General features: G+C 42.0%; 1 protein-coding gene across 1 annotated transcript in view; it reads left to right on the plus strand.

The window, feature by feature from the left end:
- EXT1 (exostosin glycosyltransferase 1) overlaps positions 1-16,943 on the plus strand; it is a 349,347-nt gene that overhangs the window by 316,682 nt on the left and 15,722 nt on the right. Inside the window, exons 5-8 of the mRNA XM_036761068.1 lie at positions 4,019-4,151; positions 6,901-7,019; positions 8,838-8,933; positions 13,011-13,100. Coding sequence (XP_036616963.1) covers positions 4,019-4,151; positions 6,901-7,019; positions 8,838-8,933; positions 13,011-13,100 — 438 coding nt within the window. The remainder of the gene's footprint in view (positions 1-4,018; positions 4,152-6,900; positions 7,020-8,837; positions 8,934-13,010; positions 13,101-16,943) is intronic.

Genomic DNA, 16,943 nt, shown 5'->3' on the forward strand with positions numbered 1-16,943 from the left:
CTAAGACAATAAACACAGCATACTCTGGTATCTGCTGTTACTGTTGTGTAATATTCACACAATGGCATTTTTTTCCTATTCTCATTCAGTGTGATGTAGAGATACAAGAGTGGCAGATTGCATTGGCATGGAGTAAGGTGGCATATGGTGGCCCAGTGTGTGTGGAACTCAGTATCGTGTTGGTCAGATGACTGAGTCAGGGGCATACCAAGTGACGCCATCCTCTCATCTGTAGGGTTTGTCTATTATTTAAAGAATAGCGTGTAAACACAAAGAAGAAAGAAGGGACTGTTAGTTTCACGAATGTGGATCTCAAGTGGGAAGCAGCTTCAGAAGCCATCTAATCCAGTCCCCTCATTTTACAGAATACAGAAACCGAGGCCCAGAAAAGTGAATTGATTTGCCCAAGGTCACACCATGAATAGCAAAGCCAGAATTTGAATCTGGTGACTTCAAATCCAGCTTTTTTCCCAGCCTAATCCAGCCACTGTTAATTTTGTGGCCACTGTGTGCAAAGCACTATGCTAGGTGCTAGGAGTACAGAAAACAAGAGAAAAGAAGTATAGTCTGTACCTTCACGGTGCTTATACTTTATTTGGAGACACTTGAGTCTTCCAAGTCATACACACACATAGATAAGAAATTGACATCATCATTGTCAGGGCCTCTTGGCACCATAAAGAAAAGAAAATCCCATGTGTACTTTTCTCTTTATGAGCAAGAATTATCCCAGGGTCAAGGAAAGAGACAGAGAGATAGAGAGCGAGAGCGAGAGAGAGAGAGAGCGCACATGCATGTGTGCTGCCTTCTGCAGCATATTATAGTCTTTTTTTCCAAGGGTCTATGATGAAAGCGTAAAATGCTTGCACATCTTTGTGAAGAGTATCTGGTTTGTTTGGTCCTTGAAGCCTGAGAGATAACAACACTGATATGGAATTATGAATGCCATCTGGAACAGTGAGATCTGTGCCACCCAGAAAGTCAAAGTGAATGACAAACTCCTTTGTGACATCTCTGGGCTTTGTGTCATTTGTATTTCCTGCAAATGATTATTCACTCTGTGGCTCTTTGTTCAGATACTACTTGCCCCTAGATAAGGGAATTTGGTGAGAAGAGGAGTCAAGGACACAGACTGACATCATAAAGTGGACAGTGGAATCTCTCAGGGTTTGGGATGTATAACTGCAATAAAAAGAATTGACCAAGTAGGCAATGCAACAGCAGAGATCAATGGAACAGCTAGTAACTTAAAACCCTACCCTTTGCCGATATATGTCTGTTGTAATTAAGGAGCACACCACAGCATTAACTCAGGTCTCTGATGTATAATAAAAGATAAGTATTTCAAAGTAACTCCTAACCTAAAATTTCCACGCAATTTGCAATGTCTATCCAAATATGTGTATTTAGCAAAGTAGTCTGAGAAGAGGAAGAAATGCAACACCATCCAACTTAAATGTAGTCTTCTAGCTACTTATGTTTACTTCCCTTTTCTCTCTCAAGAGATGGAAAAACAGGAAGATTTTGTAGGAGATTTTCCCTAAAGTTGACAGCACTTTGAGGACAGGGACTTGTCCCTGTCATTTGTATCTTCATTTACCCAAGTACCCAGTATGGTGCTCTATATGTGGTAGGGGCTTAAAAATGCTTGTTGAATTCAGTTGATTTATTAAGATAAGTGAATCCCACCTTATTATGGGACCAATTATCAAGGGGAATGAGCCAGAGCATTTATTCACCTTGGATAATAATGGCAGTTTACAGTAGGATATAATTTAAATCGGGGCAGCTGGGTGGGTCAGTGGATAGAGTGCTGGACCTGGAGTCAGGAAGACCTGAGTTCAAATGTGGCCTCAGATGCTTACTAACTGTGTGACCCTGGCAAGTGACTTAATCTGTTTGCCCTAATCCACTGGAGAAGGAAATGACAAATCACTCCAATATCTTTGCCAAGAAAACCTCATGGACAAGATTGGCATGCTCTGGTCCATGGTCATGAAGAGTCAAACACGACTGAATGACTGGATAACATTCTTTAAATCACATTACATTAAACAGGACCTTGAAAGATAAAGCAATCTATGTCTGAAACTGCAAAGATTCATTTTAACTTTGCTTTTTTATCTAAAAAAATACAAATAGATTGCTGAAGCTGTGAGGCATTGTTCAGTTAATTGTTGTCAAAGTGCTTTACTGTGTAAATGATATAATTACACAAGTTTGAAAGTCAAGGAGCAGAGACCTCAGAACGAACTAAGTAGGCTTATGGCTGATAAACGATTTTAAGTGGAAAGCGTTTGACTCCAAAGGTAGAATCTAATGATCTGCAAGGTCCCAATGTCCAGAAAACTTAATGAAATAGCCTGAATGTTAGTCTTCATTGTCCTCTTAGAACTTTGGGGGGTGGGGCGGAGCATTCGGAGAAAATGATGCATCACTTCTCATGGTCAACCTCCCTGTGGACTAGAACCTTTTTCTATACTTGCCTGAAACAGGATATTGGAAGGTGAATAACAGATACCTAGCATTTTCATAAAATAGCAAAAAGAAAAATTGCTTCTAGTATGTGTCCTGGGCTAAATGTTCATTTATCTCCCTCTCTGCCTTGTACCCATGTATGCATTTACATGGGCATTTGTGGCACTTTGCTAAAGGTATCACCCTTCGTTATATCAAGATGTTCTGTTGGGCATAGAAGAAAGATTCATTTGTGATGAGGGTCCCTTATTAAGACCAGAGAGTAGATCAATTAACTTCTGAACTTATTTTAAGACAGTATTGTAAGCAAAAGGAATTTTTGGTTGTTGTGTTTGTCCTTCATTTTCGAAGAGGACCATGACATCAGGGAAATGATGATATGACTTGCAGTTGACTTTGGTTTGAGTGAGGGAGGGCTGTGCAAGGTCCCCAGCCATCTGGGTCCAGTGGCCAGATATTCATCAGGATGACTGGAAATGGCCCAGGATACAACTGTAAGCAAAAGGAATTTTTGGTAACCAGAAATCCTTGTCTGTTAACTAGAACCAAGGCAGCAATGTGGTAAAATGGATAGGGTGTTAGACTCAGAGTCTGGAACACCCAAGTTCAGGTGAAGCCTCAGACACTTAACTAGATTTGTGAGATGGGGCAAGTCATTTAACCTTTTTCAAACTCAGTTGCCTCATCTGTAAAAAAGAGATAATAATAGCACGTACCTCACAGGATTGTAGTGAGGATCAGAAGAGATAATGAATGTAAAGTGAGGGTACTCTATAAATGCTAGCTGGTGTGATTATGAGAACTCCCCTTAATATAAACAGCAATAGAAGCAACAAATCATCTGGGAGTCCTGCTGTCAACGTGGATGACAATCATTATGCATCTCCAACCCTTCACATCTCCAGCGCACACCGTGTTTTTGAACTTGAATCTTCCGTAGGGGAAGGGGGAGAAGGCTGGTGAAGTTACATAGTTCACTTGAAAGAACCCTCGGCTGGAATCCAGAGGAACAGGATTCTAATGCAGGCTTTTATAGTTTTAACAAGACCCTTCCTTCTCTGGCCTCGGTTTTCTTTCTCTAAAGTGATGAGTGGTCCTAGATAGCCTCTGAACTCGTTTCCTACCCTATGATTCTGTGCTGAGTTGAGGAGGTGCCCAGCTGAGTCCAGACCCTGGATTGGAAATGTATCTGTAATCAGCACGACTGCAAAAAGACCAGATATGGAGTCAGACTAGGATCAAAGACTTGAATTTGAATCCCAGCCTAATACCTCAATGACCTTGAGCAAATCTTTTTCCTGATCTTGGTCTCAGTTTTGCCACGTGGAAAATGAGGAGGTTGGACTTACTAACCTCCAAATCCCGTGATTTTTCGGTTATTTTGTAGCATGCTAAGTGTTTAAATGTGTATTGGGCATCTTTTTATTTAAAGCCATTATTTGGGGGATTGTGGTCATAGTTGGGTAAGTGTTATGTTTAATCTGGCATTTGGTCAGTGTCCTTTTTTTTTTAACTGTGGCCTCTGCTTTTTGTTTCCCAGATTATTCAGGACAGAATATTCAAGCACATATCACGTAACAGCTTAATATGGAACAAACATCCTGGAGGGCTGTTCGTACTGCCACAGTATTCATCTTATCTGGGAGATTTCCCTTACTACTATGCTAATCTAGGTAAGTGAGTGGTGCTGCAATTCCTTCTGGAGCAAAAATCCAATGGTGCTGCCATTTCTTACTGGGAATGGGTATGTGGGGATGGTTTTAGCAGTAGCATACCCAATTATGAAGAAGAGTTGGGCTAGAGGATCTCTAAGGCCCTGGACTTGGGATCAGACCTGGGTTCAAATCCTGCCTCAGACACCTAGTAGCTGTGTGATTCTGTACCAGTTATGAAATCTCTTGATGCCTCAGTTTCCTCGTCTCTAAAATGAGAGGGTTGGGCTCCATAGCCTCTAAGGGCCCTTTTAGCTCTGAGTCTATGATCCTGTGAAATGAGATTCACTCAGATTTATGGAGAGTCTTGACTCTGACGCTGCAATGACTATTCATTTGTGATAGTCGCTTGAGATAGCCATGTAGGACTGTGCTTCTATGTTGTTTTGGGTTTTTTTTCATGCCATAATCCCTTGTCCCCATGACACCTCTGTACTAAAGAAAAATGGGCTTAAGAAGGGCTCTCACTTAGAGATGTGCTAAAAGGGAAGGCAGACTGGAGCATAAAGTGATAATGGAGGCGGAGGTGATGTGACTCAGAGAAGAGACCATGCAAAAGGGTCATGCTATTGCCTGTGAGACAAAGTCTCTTTGGAGGCCTGTAGTTCTAATCTCAGTAAATCCCTTGGAAATGTCTTCCTTCTCTCTCTCTCTCTCTCTCTCTCTCTCTCTCTCTCTCTCTCTCTCTCTCTCTCTCTCTCTCCCTCTCTCTCCCTCTCTCTCTCTCTCTCTCTGTCTCTCTTTCTTTCCCTCTCCATCTCCCTCCCCTCTCCCTCTCCCACCCCTCTTTTTCTCTGCTTTCTCTCTCCCTCCCCCCCCCCCCGCCCCTCTCTCTCTATTTGAGAACCATTAAGGTAACTACCTGCTTGAAACTGATTTAGCCAACATGGCCAATGCATTGGGTTGTACACATTTCTTATCATAATATAACTCTGCCTTTATAGCTTACATGTTTAGTAGGAACATAATAATATAATGAGATAGAAGTTTAGGAAAATCACGGGATGAGAGTATTAATCCTTGATTTAATGAAAATAGTCAGGAGGTCTAGGTGGCACAGTGGATGGAGTGATGGACCTGGAGTCAGGATGCAAATGCTGCCTCAGACACTTAGTAGCTGTGTGACCCTGGGCAAGTCACTTCTGCTCTCCTCAGTTTCCTCATCTGTTAATTGGGGATAATAATAGCACCTACCTCCCTGAGTTGTTGTGAGGATCAAAGGAGGTAACACATTGAAAGAGCTTTGAAAATCTTAAAGCGTCATATCAATACCATTTGATGAATAAGAATAAAAATAAAATCACAAAGGGATTAGTAGTTGTAGCCAAACGAATAGAAAGTACAATTTATGCCATTTCTAGTAGCTACTTTTGTTGCCTGGTGGGAGGATACTCTCCCTGCCCCTCCACTTTCCCCTTTATGTGTTATTTTTTCCCATTAGAATGCAAACTCCTTGCACGTCCGGATCATCTTGTGTTTTTATTCCCAGCCCTTATCACAGTCAAGTCGGCCTATAAGCAATTTTTAATTACCTACTGTGTGTCAGAAGGTGTGCTAAGCACTGGGGGTTACAGAAAGAGATAAAACACAGTCCCTGTCCTCAGTGAGCTTATAAATCTAATGGGGAAGACAGTCACCAAAAACGTACAAGCAAGCATATAAGCGTACAAGATAAATAGGAAATAATTAAATAGGAAACAATTAAAAGAGAGAAGCATTAGAATTAAGAGGAGTTGGGAATGATTGCCTGTAGAAGATAGGATTTTTAGTTGGGTTTTAAAGGAAGCCAGGAGGGGCCAGTAGGCTTCAGTGAGGATGGAGAGCCTTCCAGGCCTGGGGGATAGCCAGAGAAAATGCCAGGAGCCAAGAAATGGAGCACAGCGTGTGATACATAGTAAGCACTCAATAAATGCTCTTTCCATCCATTTAGCTATATGCCAATGAATCAGAAAACATTTATTAAGTACCTGCTCTGTGCCAGGTACCGTGCTAAGCTACCTATTCGCCATATCTCTTTCAAATGAAAAGACAGCTATTTATAATTAGACTATTAATTTTGTGCAAGTAGGTGATGCTGCGGTGCTTAAAAGTGGCTTGGTCATGTAATGTTTCAGTAGATTCCAACTGAAAACCGCACCAAGACTTTTGTGGCATTGTTTTGTTTTTCTCCAGTGGTCTTGTTCACAGTGCTTGCAAAGGTGCAGTGGCCTTCCCATGTATTCTTTGTGTGCTATTAGATGAAACCCTCCTAAAATATCTTTAATGCAGGTAAAGCCTTCCATTCCATGATTAGAAAGTTTCTCCCTACAAATATCCTGAAAGAGGTAAAACAGTTACCTAAATTCACACTGAGGTGTAACCCGTATCCTTTCCTGAGAATAAGTTTTTACATGGGAATGGCATTGGATTCCTCAGAATAGGAACAGAGGAAAAAAGCCAATTTCCATGAAGTTGATGGAAAGGCATAGTATAAGGAGGGTAGGATCACCAAAAAAAACCCAAAAAACAGCTTTTCCTTCTTTACAGACTTGTACAACTAAGCAGTGGCTGATAGGCAACATTGCCCTAGTGAAAGAAAGAAGGCAAAGGAGTTATACCCAAAGGGAACATTTGCTAGAGTGGATCCATGTGGGGAGATTGGGAGAAGGGCAGGCTAATTTTCTCTGGTTTTTGAGTGCTTTGTTCAGTAGCTCTGTGATTTTCATTTCAGGTTTAAAGCCCCCTTCCAAATTTACTGCAGTCATCCATGCAGTGACCCCCTTGGTCTCTCAATCTCAGCCAGTGTTGAAACTCCTAGTTGCTGCAGCCAAGTCTCAGTACTGTGCCCAGGTGAGTGGGAACATTTGCTAACCAGCATCTGGCTTTTTAAAACCCCCTCTTCCTTTCCAAAAGGGCATCCTCATCCCCTATCACACTCCTCCCCAAAATAGATCTTCTTCGTATCATGTTAACTGCCTTCTTCTTTCAAGCTCCTTATTTTATTTGAACTCCCTTTGAGGTCTCTGATGATACCTGGAAAATCTGGCGTGTGTTGTTGGGAGGGTAAGGTGGAACTCTCTGGGGAGATGTACCAAAGATCAGGCAAATGGTGGTAACTAGGTGGTTAGTTAACAACCACAGAGACAGCAGTGGGAGAAGCGGAGGGACTGAGATAGCGTAGGACACCAGGCATCATGAGGAAGTCCCTGCTGCCCTGATTCCTTGCCTAGCGATAGTGACTGCTAATAAACTCCATGGGAATTAGAACTCCATCTTGTACTTCAAATTTTCCTGACTGTTTAGCACACTTCCTTATACCCAGAAGGCCCTAAATCAATGTTTATGCAATTGACCAAATGGCCAATTGTCCCAAACATGAAGTATTAGGTAGCTGGATGCTAACACAGACAGAACTGCAGACTTGGAATCACAATGGATGGGGTGCATTCCTGGCTGTGACACTTACTAGTCATATGGCCTTGGGCAAAGTCACTGCATAGTAATGTAGTGCTTTTTAGGACTGACAAAGTGTTTTCCTTAACAACAACCCAAGGAGGTGGAGAGTGCTAGTATGATCAGCCCCATTTTACAGATAAGGAAACTGAGGCTCAGATTCGTAAAGTGGTTTGTCCACAGTCATTTCTAGTAAGCTAATAAATGCTAGGGACAAGGCTCAAGCCTGGGTCTCCTGACTCCCCGTCTAGCTTTCTTTTCATTAACCCATGCTGCACAAGTCTATATCTATAAAATAATGTTTCTCTGAGCTCGTGGGCACGAGTAGACCATTCATCCATGCAAGTTGCAACCTCCCTGTCTATGATTTAATATGTGGCCTTTGAGAGTTGCCTTGCTATGGCCCCAAAATTCATCATCCTGAACCCAAACTGGAGTGGGGTTCCTTGATGACGTTTACTGATCCGGTCCTCAAAGCATACAGGCTGTCGCTGAGTCCATCCCATTCCAGCTCGGTAAGACCTGCCTGCTGGAGGCAAGAACCTGGGGGTTACCTCCACACCGCAGGAAGGCAACAGCATTGGATTTTAGTGGAGCTTCCGTAAACAGTTGTAAAGTAGAACTCATAATACTGCTCACACTACCCATTTCAAATAACAACCGGCATGTATATAGTGCCTGGAGGTTTGAAACAAAGCGCTCTATAAATAGCATCTTGTTTTGTCCTCCCAACATCCTCATTTTACAGGTGCGGAAACTGAGGCAGGCAGTGGGATTCTTAACCCACTCTTAGGCTCGCCCACGGTGTGAGGGTGAATTGGAGCTCTGGTCCTGAATCTGGCCCAGCATTCTATCCATAGCGCCACCTAGCTGTACTAAAGAATGACTTGTTATCTAAGAACCGGTAACTGTGAAATCACATCCTTTCCTCCTCCCCTCCCCTACATTATGACTTGAACAGGCGTCCTTTCCAGAAGAAGTTAAACCATTTCTTTCCATTATCTCTTGTTCTTGAAATGGCCAGACACTGAAGGGCTTGTGGATTATCTGCCCCTCCTCTGAAGCCAGCTCTGAAGGCTTTCATTCTGTTTTGTGTAGAAATCTCCAGACTTAATTTTCTCCCTCTGTAAACAAAATGAGTCTTTGTGTCCTAAGCCTGTGTAAGTGCCGGGTGTTTTTATCCAGACATCTAATGAACCACTCTCTCCATTTCAGATTATAGTTCTTTGGAATTGTGACAAACCCCTGCCAGCCAAACACCGCTGGCCAGCCACTCCCGTACCTGTCATCGTCATTGAAGGAGAAAGCAAGGTAGGTGGCCTTCAGGAAGATAGCAAGAGGGCTGCATAGGGCGAACTCCTGCCATCTTTGCACCCCAGAATTTCTGCTTTCAGTGTTTCCTTGCTCTGCGGCTGCTGCATAACTAAGCCCCCTCCTCTTCATCAGTCGTATCACCCTTGCTAATTTATTCAGCTTTACCATTCACCCAGAGTGACCATCAGCTCTACAGGCTTTTGTTTTGATGGCTTTTCTTTTTTATTCAGTCAATTCTGGAAAGGCCTAGCTGCACCCTTCCTCCCCCCATCGCCACCCCAGGAATAGAATCCTCCTTTGTATCAAAAAGAGTTGAGTAAATGTGACCCTGTCAGACCATGAATGCAACATTCTGCCCTGGCAGCCCCCTACCTCTGGGACAAGAGAAGGGAAGTATGTTTCCTGAATTATGCTGTGGCTCCTTGATCTGTTCAGCTCTCACATCTAAATGGGACTCATTTCTGTTGGTTTAAGACTTTAATCTATGCCTTCCTCTCTGTCCTCTCCCTCCAGCCCTCACCACTTTTTTGCTTGAATTATTCACGTGGTGGTTGTTGTCCCTCATATGGACCAAGATGATATCACTATATAAGGGTCAATGTACAGTATGGCTGATTAGACCAATATGAATTTTGAAGGCACTACCACAGGTCATGGACAAATAGTCTGAATGAACATTTGTAGTGGAGATGTCTAAATTTGTGCATCTCTTTTGAGCTACTGCAGTTCTGCTTTGTTCATAGAGCACAGTGCCTTCTCTGATGTGCGCATGCCATGCTGGGCAGTCCTGTGCCAGTGTCTCATATGTCACAAAATCACTTCCAAAGTTCTTCAGAGAGACCTTGACAGTGTCTTTGTATTATTTCTTCTAAGCTCTGTGTGAGCACATGCTTTATGTGAGGTCTCTGTAAAACAGTCTTTTAGGCAAATGTGCATTTGGCGTTCAAACAATGTGGCCAGCCCATCAGAGTTACACTTACTTCAGTAGAGTTTGAAGAGGGCTTGGCAGTTTAGCTGGAGGAAGGATCTCTTGTCCCTTGCCTTATCTTGTCAGGTGATCGGCAGAATCTTCCTAAGACAATTCAAATGGAAGTGATTCAACAGATCTCCTGAGCTGTTGTGATGACTTCATTGTATGATTGAAGCCTGTGATTACCCCCATAACCACTTGTTGAAAAATGACTTGTACATCTTGTCTACTGATGTGATTTAAGTAATAACTCTATGACTGTATTCATGCCCAGTTTCTCCCCTGGATTCCCACCTGTCTTGATAGGCCTTATAGTAGCATGGATATGATTCTGACCCTGCAGACCTAGTTTTAAATCCCATATCAAACTTTCCAGTTGCATTCCTATGGGCCAATCACTTATGTTCTCTGAGCTTCAGTTTTGTCAACCAGAAAATAGGGAATATGTAGAATCTGCCTCCCCAGGTTGTTGTGAGGCTCAGAGTTGACAGTATATGTAAAGTTTGTTAGAAACAATAGTTCTGTAAAAGTGTCAGATCCTGTCTTTGGATATGTCCACCTCAATCTACTGTTAGTACCTCCAATTCACCATGTTTAGAGCTGAACTCATCATTTTCTCTCTATCCTTTGTCCAGTCTTCTCTGTTTCCTTCAGTAGTAGTGCATCCTTCTAGTCACCCACTCTCAAAATCTTAATCACCTTTGATTCTTTTCTCTCTAATCCCCCAATCCCCCCAATCCCATGGTGGCCACATCTTGTAGACTCCACTTCCAGGGTCTTTCCCACCTGCATCACTTCCAACATCATCCAATCTCTCATCCCCTCTAACTTTCACTATTGTAGTAGCCTTCTAGATGGTGTTCTTGCCTCTAGTCTCTTCTTTCTCTAATCCAGCCTTCATTCTGCTGCCAATGTTTTCTTTCCAGTGCACATGTCTCATCATGTTATTCCCCGGTACAAAAATCTTAAATGGTTCTCTGTTGTCTGCAGGATAAAATCCAAAGTTAAAAACACGGCATTTAATCTTCTACAGTTTAGTGTCCATCATCTTTTCCAGCTTTCATTCACATTACTTCTTCCCACATACCATCTTGACCAGTTTTAGCCTTGGTTCCTTATCTGTAAAAAGATTTGCTTGGACTCGAGAAGGTCCCTCCTGGTTCTAAATCTGTAAAACTGTTCCAGACAGGGCACCCTTATAGATCTTTCCTGATCTCAGCCTCATAGGACTTGGACCTTATATGTCATTGAGTCTAACTCCCTCATTTTACAGATTAAGAAACTGAGGCTCCAAGATTAAGTGGTGGGATTTGAACATTAAGCTGAGCACTCTATGCACTATAGTACACTCTCTTCCTACGTTTGCACAGACTGATCCCCATGACTGCAATGTACTTTGTCTTCATCTCCACCTGCCTAGGTCCTTCTTTTTCTTCGAGTCCTGGCTCCAGAGTAAGCCCTTCCCAAACCCTCACTTCCCCATTCACACCCCACCCCTACCCTCTTCATCTTCCAGTTATTGTTGAGTCCTCCTTGACCACACCTTTTGCTGATATGTATGCATGCTTTTGTATGTTCTATGTTTACCATAGTGCCCAGCACATAGTAGGTGCTTAAGAAATGGTTGTCGACTGACTCCCTACAGTCTACCTTTTGGGAAGGTCCTGGTGCCAGAGCCTTTAGGAGCTTAATTGTTATGTGTGCAGCTGTAAGATGGGAGAGGTTGGGTCAGCTAATGGTGCCCTCTGTTGACAAAGCTAAGAAAGGAAACTGTGTCCTCTGAAACCAGCACTAGGTCAGACAAGAGGAGAGAGATCACTCCCCCTCCCCATTTCCCATTTTATAACGAGGATCCCTGGCCTTGAATTCAAAATTGATGTGTTGGCTGCTTTGGCTGCAAAATCCCATTTTGAATTTACGGGTCTTGTCTTTTCAGTTTTCCCCTGTAGGCTTAACAAGGGGAAAGATCAGAGTGCTGATAAGCTGGCAGCTGATGGTTTCTGCCTTAGTCTCTGGACATGTAAACAGTATCAGGAGAAATGCTTCAGGGCTGTAATTTGTGACCATTGCATATGTAGTAGTAGTGATCTCTTTTTATTTCATTTTGAAAGGCTAGGAAAGAGGGAACCAAAAGAAGAAAAAAAAACAAAACAAAACACCTGGCCCGGTTGGCTGATATGTAAGAACAGCCCTTGGAGCCATGAAAGCTGCAGACACATCCCTTGAGCTCATGGAGATGTTTTCTGATGGACACTTTCTTTTCTTTAATGTCATAAGCCCTGCTGAGGGGTTTCATCAAATAGAAAACAGCTCCTTAGATGATCCTTGTAGGCTGGCCGACTAGCTTTTAGTTTATATTTACATAAAAGTTGGTCTGCTTTTAAATGGGCTGAGATTGGTCCATTATTCTTCAGTTTATTATAGGAATTCATATTATCAGAGTTTCTCTCTCTCCCCCTCTCCCTCTCCCTCACTCTCTCTCTCTCTCTCTCTCTGTTCCTCCCTCCCTCTGCCTCCTCTCTCTTTCCTTTAGTTCCATTTCCTGCCATATTGGACTTTGAGGTTGCTCTGCTACAAGAGTCCCTAACTATAGAGAACTTTCAACACCAGCTGCTTTTTTTCCTTTCTTTATTGAAGCATAGATTTGTTACCCAGAAGGAAGCTAGGAAATGTTTTGTTGTTTTTGTTTGCTTTTCTTTTTTCCAATCTGATTTCTAAGACTATGTTCCAAATGGGTACCAGTAGAGCTAGCGTGAGATTAATAAGCAGGCCGCATAGTGAGGAAAAGATTTGCTCCAAATTCACCTCTAAGGTCTCTTCCGACTCTGAGATTTGAAGATTCTCTAATTCCTGTGGTACAAGGTATAAGCTGACTGCCACACTGAAGGAGAATGGCAGCTTTCTGGCATTGTGCTGAGCAGTGCCCTTTAACAGATATAAAAAGTTAGGATGTACCTGTGGGGGAAAAAAAGGAAAAATAAAGGGTAAAATGAAGGAGAGCCTGCCTGCTAGTGAAAGAGAGGCTTTTCCGCTCTTCTTACCGCCTCCGCTAATGATAAAGGAACTGAGATTTTTCTCTTACCCCCTTCTCACTCTGTCCATAGGTCATGAGCAGTCGTTTTCTGCCCTACGACAACATTGTCACAGATGCAGTCCTAAGCCTTGATGAAGACACTGTGCTTTCAACTACTGAGGTGAGTAACGCCCATTAGCCAAAGAAAGACATCTTTCTTTTTTTTAAGTGTTTTGATGATTCTGGTTTTTACCTCATAATCATTTTCAGGTTTGCCCACCCTCTACCATGAGCCATCCCTTATATCAAAGAAAAGCAGTGAAACAAAACCAGTTGACAAAGTGACTGTCTGACAGTGTATACAGCATTCTGCACCCACAGCCCCTCTTCTGCCCACCCCCATGTGTCTATGAAAAAGGAGAGAGGTGTGTCCCATCCTCAGTTTTCTAGGGTCAAGATTGGTCATCACAGTTGCTCAGAGGCAAAGTCTTCTAAGTGGTTGCACTGATCCATCAGGGTTTTCCTGTCACATTCTTTTCCTGACTCAGGAGAGAAGAGAAAAAAAATTTTTTTAAAGAAATTTCCCAGTGTCATTTTTCAACCTCACATACTTCTATCAGTGACCCTGCCACCCCCTGCCCCAAGGAGGGCCTTTCTCTCTTTGTTATTGGGGTTAATTGGCCCGTCATTTGCATTGCCCAGCCTCCCTTTTCTCTGCCTTTCCCTTGTTTGTTTCTATATGTCACAGCTGTCAGCAGGTAGGCGGAGCCGAGGGGAGTGGGGTGCTGGAGAGGCCCAGAGGGGTCCATTTAGCATCATCTTTTAATCATGCTGTCCAGAGAAAACAGTTCCACCCTTCTCTAATCATCTTAATGTATGTGCGGGTGTATGCTGCCTCTGTTATGGAACATTATTCCTGGTTCTAAAAACAGTATTTCTGCCTTGGTACAAGTGTTGATTTTCTTTCACCCACACAAGAGCAAATGGTTTCACTTTAAGTCTGAGATGGAGATCCCTGCTCTTTCAGATGTTCAGATATTTGTGCCAAAAATAAGATTGTACTAAAAGAGAGCATGAGGGGGAGAGCGAGAAGAAGAAAGATAGATACTGTAGAAAACCAATTTTTACAACTAGGATGAGTATTGATCCCTGAAACCTTTCTTTAAACCATCGGAGAGACCAAAGACAGTTATATAAAAATGTAGCATATTGGAAATACATTATTAATGGTAGCTACTAAAAAGCTTAGAGACTTTGCTCCTTGTCCTCCTTTCCCCCTCTCCTCTTCATTTTTCCTCCTCTTTCATAAGCTTTTTTCCTTCTAACCAAACATTAGCATTTGCTATCATTCACTCTCCAGTCTGCAGTCATCATTGGTGGATTCTCTTGGCCTTTTTTTCCTCCCTCAGTAAGACTCAGTGTTGACTGAGCTCAGGGACCCACTGTCGCCTTCTTACAGCCCAATTGATGCTTCCATTTCCATAACATGGAGTTGAGCAGATGTCATAAAGAAGTACTAAAAGAGACAGAATTGTTCAGGGATTCCTTCTTCTTGATAAAATATTGCTGTTTCTGAGATGAAGAAGGAAGCTCGTGAAGTCAGTTGTGTTGGGTGGGCTTAAAGTGGTCAACTAAATTTTGGAAGAGGAAAGCATGCATGGAACCCCAGTTATGGGATGGCACACATTGCCATTTGGCTACTTTTGCAACTTGGGAGCATGGCATGTGCTGAAAATCCCGTTGCTAAAATGTGATCAGGAGTATTTGATCCCTACCTGCTTCTTCTCACTCCCCAGCCCTCCTCCCCACCCTCCAGGGCACAAGTGGCCCTCCTAAGGTTGGCGTTTTGTGGCCCATGTTACAACAACGTTTTGCCTCTGTGATGCATACGCATTTCATGTCAATTTCTATTCTCAGAGTATCAGTCCCAAGCACCGTGTCGCATGCTGAGAGGGACATTTGTTGTATGTTCAGTAATTAGAAGTCAATGTGGGTTGAAAATGATATGGAGATTTAAGAGGCTGGCAGGCTGGTTTGCTCTTCTTGCTGAAAACTAGAGTGGTAATGCTGCTTAAAATGATCTAGGATGAGGGTTTCTTTTTTCTTTCTTTTTTTTTGCTTCATTTTCCTTTTTTTTCACCTGACTAGATACTGGCTTATTTCCCCCTCCCCCAAGGATTTTCAGCTTCTTTTTAATGTCTCCCTGTAGTACAAGGACAGATATTTATATAGTATGCTAGAAGGGACATTAGACATACTTGGTTTATAGTTATTTACATTAATCTGAGTTGTTCCAAGTGATCTAAAGAAAACAGATGTCAGTTTTTAAGAGAAAGGGCCCTAAGCTGACCTTTGATTCTTTGATGTGCTGATGATCTGAAGGATCACAAGAATAACAATTTTATCTGAATTTCTCTTAACTTGCTTTGAAATTACTTGAAACATCTTGGAAATGATAGGAAATCCATGTGATAAATATACCCCATTGGGCTTTCCAGTTTTTGCCAATGTATATATTTCTCTTTGAGGGTCATAAATCATTTTTTTTAAAAGTGATTACAGCGAGGATGTTTCTCTGAAGATGAGCCTGATGTAATTTCCTCATCATTCTGGGACATTTAAATATTAAACACTAGAAACAATGTAGAGGTTGTGACTATGTGATTTAAGCACCCCAAGAGATGTTGGCAGTTCTCACGATGCCTCTCAATCTTTAGGTTCCTAGAAAAAAATGGATAGAGTGTTGAATGTGGAGTTAGAAACACCTGAATTCACATCATCCTCCATACGCGTAGCCCTGGGTGACTCTCTTCACCTCAGCCTCAGTTTCTTCATCAGTAAATCAGGGATGATAATCGTACCCGCCGCCCAGATTTATTGTGAGAATCAAATGGGAGTATGTATGTATACGTGTGTATATACAACATACATATATGAATATACATATGGACAGCAAACATGTATGTGTACACACATGCATATACATAGACACATTCCCCTAGGTGTCACAGTGGATAGATTACCGGGCCTGGAGTCAGGAAGACTCATCCTCATGAGTTCAGATCCAGCCATAAGCACTTACTAGCTGTGTGACCCTGGGCAAGTCACTTCACCCTGTTTGCCTCAGTTTCCTCATCTGTAAAATGAGCTGGAAAAGGAAATGGCAAATCATTCCAGTATCTTTGCCAAGGAAACCCCAAATGGGGTCACAACGATTTGGACACAACTGAAATGACTGAACAACAACAAAATACATATACATATACCAAAATACATATATATATATATATATATATATATATATATATATATATATATATATATATATATATGTATGTATATATGTATATATGTGTGTGTGTGTGTATGTGTGTGTGTATCTCTCTCTATATATATATATACATACACACACACACACACACACACACACACACACACACATATATATATATATGTAAAGTGCTTTGCAAATCTTAGAACACCATATAAATGCTTGTGGTTGTTATTACCCTAAGTTTTTCTTGGAAGCAGCATTTGATTAGAAGCTTCATAAGTCAAGCTTTCTTGTTATGTTACAATAGAGGTAGTCTTTCTATTGAAAGTCCAGGATGACAGCCTCCTACTCAGTCCCCCTGCCTCCAGACTCCCTTCTTCCAGTTTCCCCTACATACCATTTGCCAGATTAATCTTCTTGATGCACGGTTTTGATCAGGCCGATCCCTTGTCCAAACACCTACAATGGCTCCCTGTTGCTATGGAATAAATCTCAAATGCCTTACCTTGGTTTTTAATGCCTTCCACAGTCTTACTTTAATCTTCCTTTCCAATCTCATCATATAATAACCACTAATGTTTATATATATAATACATATGTATATATAATATATTTTTATATATGTTTTACTCTATGTACTTTATATATGGTACCTCTTTGGGGCCTTGAAACGACCTCATGAGTTAGGTAGATGTGTATTATTGCTCTTATTTTACAGATAGGATGGATCAAAAAGTGCAAGTGACTTAC

Source organism: Trichosurus vulpecula, chromosome 1 (genome assembly GCF_011100635.1).
Source record: "Trichosurus vulpecula isolate mTriVul1 chromosome 1, mTriVul1.pri, whole genome shotgun sequence".
In the NCBI taxonomy this organism is placed as follows: domain Eukaryota; kingdom Metazoa; phylum Chordata; class Mammalia; order Diprotodontia; family Phalangeridae; genus Trichosurus; species Trichosurus vulpecula.